This window comes from Grampus griseus, assembly GCF_964374135.1.
Source record: "Grampus griseus genome assembly, chromosome: 1".
NCBI classification, from domain to species: Eukaryota; Metazoa; Chordata; class Mammalia; order Artiodactyla; family Delphinidae; genus Grampus; species Grampus griseus.
This window is the reverse complement of record NC_139017.1, coordinates 18,868,376-18,876,537: the sequence shown is the minus strand read 5'-3', so window position 1 is coordinate 18,876,537 and position 8,162 is coordinate 18,868,376. Positions and strand designations below refer to the sequence as shown.

At 55.9% G+C, this 8,162-nt stretch overlaps 1 protein-coding gene across 1 annotated transcript; it reads right to left on the bottom strand.

The window, feature by feature from the left end:
• Positions 1-964: 964 nt before the first annotated feature.
• On the bottom strand, positions 965-6,027 carry HLX (H2.0 like homeobox). Its single transcript, XM_082662602.1, has 4 exons — positions 5,421-6,027; positions 4,460-4,639; positions 3,510-3,694; positions 965-1,763 (listed from the first exon to the last, which is right to left on the bottom strand). Exons 1-4 carry the CDS (start codon positions 6,010-6,012, stop codon positions 1,260-1,262), a joined length of 1,461 nt encoding a protein of 486 aa, XP_082518728.1. The 5' UTR covers positions 6,013-6,027; the 3' UTR covers positions 965-1,259.
• Positions 6,028-8,162: the final 2,135 nt, after the last annotated feature.

Here is an 8,162-nt window from a genome sequence, read left to right as displayed (position 1 = left end):
TTGAATGGTCCATCCCAGTAGCAACATGGAGACAAAATAGATGTGCTATATTCCAGTTGCAGTGTGATGGGGAAACTGCCTTTCATCTCACCCCAGCTTGGGGTGGGGTAAGAGTTCAACTGGACACCTGTAGCGGCCCAACTGCAAAGGAAGATCGTGTGTGTGTGTCTGTGTGTGTGTCTGTGTGTCTGTGTACACGCCGATGGGGGGGGCAGATGGTGTGCGGTTTAGCAGATCCTTCACTGGCCAAATGGGAGCCAGGAACTCCGAGTTCTGGTTTGGGCTCCTCCTCAACCTTGGACAAGGGAGGGGACCTTGAAAAGATCACCATCCTGCCCTGCAAATGTTTTAGCAGCTTTCAAGCTATCTCAGCCTCAGGCTTCCAGACCTAACTCCTGTGACCTGTCTATTCCGTCTACCCTTTTCTCTAGACACTACAAACCTGCTGCGTCCCCTACTCCATCCCCAAGCAAGGGGCAGTTTGCGCTGGAATTGCCTCTCTAGTACTAGCTGTCGCTAGGCTGACCCTGTCCCGCACCACTGTCTTCTCCACTCAACTCTGCTTAAGCTGGAGCTGCGGAAGGCTGGTGCGCACACTCCTCGCGTCCTGACTCCAGCTGGGGGAGCCATCTGCCCGACAGGCCTGACAGATTCTATGGCCGACTGAGCTCTCAGGCCACACTCAGCGTTGCGATCGCCAGATCAGTGGTGGTTAGTGAGGCCTACGAGACCTCTGAACTGGTGGAACCCCTAAGCCCCGGCGCCGATCTCTGCAGCAAGGTGGCTCTGAGGTTGCAGCATGTTCCCCCGAAATTCTAGTCCCCCACCTACAGCTGCTCGGACCTGCAGTGTCCCGGAGCTAAGGTCCGGGTCGGAGATTCCAGACCCTAACGACTGCATCGCCCCAGCAAGCCAAGCGGCCTTTACAAACCATAGTAAACATTTTATTTACAAGTCTGTGGCATCCTAAGTGCATCGTCTTTCCGCCACGACCCCTAATGCGGGGAGGACTGTTTAGTCCAACGCTTCACAGTGCGAGCTGCTTGTATCCAGGCAAAAGTGCTCGGCGGGCGCTGGGAGCCTGGCGAGAGGCATTCCGACTCCCCTCGGCTCTGGGAGGGGTGGGCTGCACCGGCCGGGACAGCGATGCGCAAGCTGGGACTCCCGCCGCCACTGGAAAGTAGGCACAGAATCCAGCCCACACTGGAAGGCTGGGAGCCTGCACGCAGGGCCCCGCGTCTCCTCCAACCTCGTCCAGTCTAGAGGCCGCCGAGCGGCGCCGGGGCGGGCTCGGGGCTTTTGGGGGCGCTGCCAAGGGCTGGCTGGAGCGCAGGGAGCAGCTCCGAGGCGCCGCTGCCGCTGCTGTGGCCGCCGGAGCTCCCGGCGCCGCCGGTGCTGCCGCTACTGAGGACGCCGAAGTTAAAACCGCCGCCGCCGCCGCCGCCGCTCCCGCCACTGCCTCCGCTGCTGGCGGCGAGGAGGGCGCCGGCGGCCGAGGCCTTGATGACCGTCGTTTGGTGCAGAGACCGCTCGGCCCCATCAGTCCGCTCCGTGTCGCTGGGGGCCATGTCCAGAGACTCGGAGTCGCTACTCTCGCTCTCAGCCTCGCCCTCCGAGCGGCTGGGGCTCAGCTCCGGCTCGCCGTCGCCAGCCGGGGCTCCGCCCGACGGTTTCTCGCCAGCCTCCTTGTCTTTGTCCTTCTGGGCCTGGGCCTCCTTGGAGTGTCGCCACTTCATCCGCCGGTTCTGGAACCACACCTTCACCTGCGCCGCGCCGCACCGGGAGACAAATAGGGACACGGAGGTGAGACGCAGGCTAGCTCCTATTGGACTTGCGCGCACCCTGGGGCACTCCCAAAGGCGGGAAAGCGTCGCCAGTTGTCCCCAGCACCTCTACCACAGGCCAGGTACTGTGCTAGAAGCAGGGACCGAGAGGCAGCCCAGGGAAACCACGAGGATCACCAGAGACCCTCGCCTAGGGAAGCAACTAGGACTGTTTCTCAAAATGTGGCCCTCCGACTGCTAGCCTGGAGTGACCTGGATGCCTGTTGGAAAGGCAGATCCCTGCACCTTGCCCTCAAACTAGGGAGGATCAATGCTCTAAGTCGATGCTTCTTGACCCCACTTGAGCCAGGAACCCCCCTCCCACGAATCTGATTACAATTATGGACCCCTGACCCAGGAAAATGCACATATACCCAAGATTTTGCACACAGTTTCAAGGGTTTGGTGACCCAATGTTAAGAATCCCTGCTAAGTTGGGCCCCTCCTCTACTGCCACTACCCAAGGCAAGTCCCTACAAAAACAATTCTTTTTAAGGAGCAACCGTGGAAAACAAAGGGGGAAGGGGGTTCAAAGAGTTAATCCCAGTGGGGTGGGGCACCAATGGACTTTCTATAAGAGAGCATTTCCTTGGCATGTGTGTACTCAGAAGCTGATAAGGACCCTGCTCCTGCCCGGGATAGACTAATCCTTCTGTGGGCTCAGAGAACACTGGAATTAAACCTGTGCAAAGTGGAGGAAGGGGGTAGGGATGGGGCGGAGAATCTATATAAATATACAATCCCCTGGGGGTCCCAATGCGTTCACACAAGTTCCAGCTTCCCTTTTAAAAATAACATCCACAGCTGGTGGAAAACGGCTGGGCTCTTCCAGTGTGTGTGCTGGGGAGGGGAGTTGTGTGATGGAGGACAGAAGCACCCAGGGAGCAAGGGCCATTGTGGTGAGGTGTTCGAGAACGGTGGCTCTTCTATTTTCAAAACTTAAAAAAAAAAAATAAAAAACAGGCCTTGAACTTGAGAAAAAAAAACATATTGAATTCAGGCACAATAGATTTGCTATTTGAAGATTTGTCGTGGAAAAAGAAGAAACTCAACTAGGCAGAACCTGGTGAAATGCTCTTGGGTGTTCTAAGAAAATCTCTTTTTCTTTCTCTTCCTCCCTTCCCCCTCCCATTATGCCGTTAGAAAATCGGACTGACTGTGGCAGCTCCAAGCGGACTTCTTGCCCTACTGGGGCTAAGTAATTCCGTTTGAAATAATGTTTTCACTTCCTCACAACTGGGGATTTCACAATCCAGCAGCAGCAGCAGGAGGATGAGGGAGGGAGGACAGGAGGGGGGAAGAAACAACAACAATCTCTTGACTTTGGAGTTTTATCTCTTCTGAAATAAACTGCCTCCTACAGCAAATTGTGCTACAGTCGAGTATATAATTATTATCTCCTGCTGCCTCTTTGCCTTCTCGGCAACATGCTTTCGCTTGTTGGCCAAAATAAACACGCAGCGCTTGTTGACAAACCTCTTTGGGGATGGGCTATTCTTTCTGTCCTTCTCCCCCACCCCCTTCCTCTCTCCTAGCTCAAATTGAGAAGTCCACCTAGTCTCCTGAAATTCGAGATCTAGTGTTTCCACTGCAAAAGGAGAGTCGGCCGGCGGAGGGGGCCTTGGGGCTAGGCCGCGAGCTGCTGCCCGTCAAGGGGGCTGTGCGTCGGGGCCAGAGCTGGCTTACCTGGGCATCGGTGAGACCCAGCATCGCGGCCAGCTGCTTTCGGTCTGGCTTGGTCACGTACTTCTGAATCTCAAACCTTTTCTCCAGACCTTTCCTCTGCAGGTTGGAGAAGACCGCCCGTGACCACGAGCGCTTTCTCTTGTACGTCTGCGGCATGGTGTCCTTCGTGAGCACAGCGTAGGGACCTGCCACCATGCGGGAGCAAGAGAGAGACAGGAGGACTCAGTTAGTGCCCTATCCGCGGCCTGCACGCCTGGGGCTCACTGTGATGCTTAAACTTGTTTTACGTTAACAGTTGGCTCTGAAAGCCCTTCACGCAGACACAGAATGGCCTCTCTAAGAAGGAAATGTACGGCTCTTAAGACCATAGGCCGAAGGCCTAACGCGAGTCTGGAGTGGAGAAGCCCGGCGTTTCACCGATTAATTCCAAAGTAAAGACATAAACCGAATGCATGGCCATCAGGCATGCTAAGAGCAGGCGAAAATGCACCTCGGCCTAAAGGATCTAAAGATGACAGCCTCGATTCTCCACTCTGTGTGTGTGTGTGTGTGTGTGTGTGTGTGTGTACTCGCATCCATGCCCATCGTGAAGACGGAAGCTTCCGGCAAATGTTTAAGATCATTCCAAAATGAGTGTATGTTAATAACACCACCACTTGCTGCATTTTCAAAGCACCCTCTCGGGCGAAAAGACTAGGGAACCCCCCCCCCCGCAGCCCACCCGCTCGCGCACACTTTCTTCCCTCCCCAGGCTCTCCACCCCTTAACCCCGGGAGCCGACCGAAGAATGAGCTAGCTCACTGAGAAATCTTTCGGTTTCTCTCCGGACGTGGTAGCCTCCCGCATCAACTCCGGGATTGCTACACCTCGGTGGCCACGTGATACTCCAGTCCTAAGTGTTTTGGCAGTCGACCTGCCCGTTAGGCCGTCGATCAGGAGGGTTTCCGTACCTGGAAAGGTGTCTTGAAACTGATGCTGAACTGAATTTCTCGGGTTCGAGCTTAAGGGACTCAGGATGGCAGAAGCCTCGTTAATGGGATCTAGAGACGCGAAGAACTGGCCGGTGGAGGGCTGCAGAGCGGGGAGGTGCATCCCCGCGGGCCGCCCGCCGGTTAGCAGCGATGTGAGATCTGGGGACGAGGAAAAAGAAGAGTTGTTACCCCTCCGGCAAAGCCACACTCACACTCTCTGGGACTTGTTCGTCTCCTCCCCCACCCCTCCGTTCCGTTTCCCTGAAGGGAAGTGGTGAGAGACCTCTGTCTCCGCGCCGCCGGGACGCCTCTCTCCTGACAGTGGCCCAGGGGCACTGCACGAACTGTTCCTGTGTGTCCCACAGGTGCACGTCCACGCATACAGCTAGGAAGGACTTCAGGTAAAGAGGCCTAAACGAAGTCACTTTCAGGTGCCTTCCAAGAATTCCACAGACCTAAACTGTCCCTCCAAAGGATCCCTCACCCTGCTCTCTTGGGAGTTTAGAGTCAATATTGTTCATCTATATTCCTTGGGTGGAATTTCACTAGAAAGCAGACAAATGGACGGGAAAGTGTTCCCAAAAGGGCTTTTCCTGCCAAATAAGGTAGTTCTCTTTGTAGATACGTGATTAAAGAGACAGAGAGATGATAGTCATTTTAGCAAATATTATTTACACCAACGTTTTTATGAATACTGATTCCGTGGCATGTGTTTTTAAAGCATCTCTGGATTCTTCTTCCTCTTTTTTTTTTTAAATGTAGAGCAGGTGAGTTTTAAACCTAATGTTTCACAGTCTCCTTACAACTCATTCTCTTCTCCCTCATTTTACCGATTTGTCCTTAATTGTGAAAACACTCAAAGGAATCCCAAATGGCCCAAGGATCGGGGAGTGCGTCAGTGCCCTGTTCAGAGGCCTGCAGCCTCTCGCCCAAGACCTACCTCTCAGTGTGTTGCCTTCCTTGACTTTTGGGTCAAATTCTGCAGACAAAATGCGGTCAATTCCAAATTTGAGGTCCTTACTGGAGGGGGCCGGGGCGGAAGCGCTATGGTGGGGATTCGGGACCAGCCGCGACCCGGAGGCTGGGGGCTGCAAGCTTCCAGCCCGGGGTGGAGGCGGAGGCTGCTGCTGCTGCGGTTGCTGCTGCTGCGGTGGCTGTTGTGGGTGATGGTGGTGGTAGGCGGCTGAGAGCGGGGACAGCCGCGGAGGGAAGCCAGCCGGGACTTCGGAGGGCGCCACCACCGGGGTGGGTCGAAGCGGGGATCTGGTGGCAGCTTGGAAAGAGGCGTGCGGGTGAGCCGATCCCAAGTGTGCGGTGAGGGCAGCGGCCGAGGCCCCCGCCAGACCCTCCGGAGCCGCCCCCGTCTCCCCAACGCCGGCGTGCAGGATGTCCGCGATGCAGAAGGAGGGTTTCTTGACGGCAGCGGGGTCCAGGGGGAAGGAGCAGCCGCCCGGGCCAGCGGAGGAACAGTAGGCGGCCGACCAGAGGCTGAAGTTGGACGCGTAGAAGGGAGCCAGCCCGGCGGCGAACATTCTGGCGGGGTGCACGGAGCTGCCGCCGCGGCCTGGCCGGGCCCGGTGGGTGGGGAGGGGCGCGGGGAGGGGCGCGCTAAGTCCAGGAGGAGGCGGCAGCCCAGCCGGGGACGATCCGCTTACTCTTCTCCGTCCGAACTGAAGGGAGGCCAGGGAGCCCTAGCGCCACCGAGGGAGGAGGCGAGGGCCGGATCCCGGCCACTCACGGCCTCGGCCCCTGGCCTCACTTTAAAGGCGGCGCGGCGCCCGCGCTCCCCGCGGGCTGTAGGCGAGCGAGGGGTGCTGGAGCCGCTAGGCGGGCGGGGGCCGCGGCTCCACAAACGCCAGGGAAGCCGGGGAGACAGGCGCCGGGCACCGAAAGAAACACTCAAACAGCTAAGCCTTAACAGCTAAATTTAAAACAATAACAATAATAGTCCGTTAGTTTAAAAAGAAAAAAAAAGTAATAAGAAGAAAAAAAAAAACTCCTCTCTAAAAACTCCCAAAGTTTTGGCAGGAGCTTTCGAGTCAGACCCAGGGTAGGACCGCGATCCGAGCGCTCATTGGCCATCCTGGTGACCAATAGGAGTGGGAAGTGGAGGGGAACTGGGAAAGAGGGCGTGGCCCGCCCCTTCGGCCACGCCCCGGCCACGCCAATCTGTTTGCTGCTGGCGCGTGGGCTGTGCTTGGTCGGGCGCGTCCTTCTGCAAAGGGTAGGGGACTTCGAACAGCTGCTCCAGGGAGTTCTAACTCCCACTAACTTCTGCAGCTCCGAACCGGCACCAGGCGTGGAGAGTTGGTCACAGCGCTCCTGGAGCTCTCGCCTAGGGAAGCTGGTGCTCCCGCAGATTATCGCGGGTGCAAGGCCCGCCTTGTGGAACTCTGGCGGCGCCCTAGGTTTCCCTCCTGTTTACATCACTCGGGCCAGATTTTTCTCCAGTCGGCCTTTATCCCGAGAGTCGGTGTCTTCTACAAAGCTCCGTCCTTCGTGGGTCCCCGCCCCCACGCTGCCCTGCTCTGCTCTCGCGCGGGAATGCGGCGGCACTGGGTCCGCTTCCCTGCCTCGGAGATCCTCAGGGAAGAGAGGAGGGGCGGTCGCAAATTAGCTGTATTCCGAGCTGTCACACACTGACAACTTGAACCAGTAACTTTTCAAACAAAATAAGATGGATGTCTCCGAACGTCTCTCTTGGACGCAGGCAACCTGAGCCTCGGAGACAACAAAACAAGCAGCCGTCCGAAACCTGGGAGAGCGGCACGCGCGTCCCCTCCTTTAATGCACCTTGTAGGAAATGTCACCCTCCCTTCTCCGCCACATCCCCGATCACGTGGGGTCCATTGTTTTGCAAAGGCCCACAAGAGTAGATTTCCTTGGGGTTAAATACTACTTTCAATGCTGTGACTATTTCTCCAGGGAACCCCCTGGGCCTGGTCGCAGGAGAAGCTTCAGTGGTGACCGACGTCTTCACTTCGGACTTCGGGTCTTCAGAGCGCATAGTGGGTGTAGTGCGGGGTTTTCTGCAACACCAACATCTCTATTTTAAGAATTCGTTCTCTTTTAAATTATAGTCAGAGTGGATTTCCCCACCCCTCTCCCATACAAACCACAGGCCACCCAGATGAGCTCTTCTTGCACATTTTCAGGAAGAAAATAAAATAATAATAATGAAACAGAGAAATCTTTTGTTTTCGATTGTCCTAATAAGCATCTTCTAACAGAACAGCATCTTCTGTGGCGTTTTCCTCCCCAGACTTTCAATATAGTTGCAATAAAGTTTCTGTGGCTTTTTTTTTTCTTCCCCACTTCAGTATTTACAGGGCTTGCCGAAGAAACCCAGGAAGGCAACTGAATTTGCCATGCCTATCTCGAGTTCAGGATTTGGGCTAATGAATTTGGTTTCTAGCCTCTGGTTGCCGATGCTGTCATTTTAAGCTTTTGACTTTGTCCTGGAAAGTATCAATCACTAATCAATCATTTGTAACCAGCCAGCACTGAGAACAACCGCCGCCCCCCTGCCCCCCCCATCAGCTTCTGTCTGTCTCTGTCTCTCCCCCCCTCTTTTACTAAGGGGGTTTCTTGCCCTGCTCCGTGCAGCCTCAGCCGCGACAGAGGTGTTATGTCCAGAGATGGAAAAGAGGGAGGTGATCTGCTGAGGTGAAGGGCACCTGGG

What these genes read in the sequence shown, in the direction of transcription:
- HLX (XM_082662602.1), bottom strand. Translation starts at nt 6,012, where the DNA reads ATGTTCGCCGCCGGGCTGGCTCCCTTCTACGCGTCCAACTTCAGCCTC. An exon ending in GGAAGGCAACACACTGAGAG is followed by an intron (nt 4,640 to 5,420) that starts GTAGGTCTTGGG and finishes CCTCGTCCCCAG; the next exon opens with ATCTCACATCGCTGCTAACC. An exon ending in GTTTCAAGACACCTTTCCAG is followed by an intron (nt 3,695 to 4,459) that starts GTACGGAAACCC and finishes GCATGGTGGCAG; the next exon opens with GTCCCTACGCTGTGCTCACG.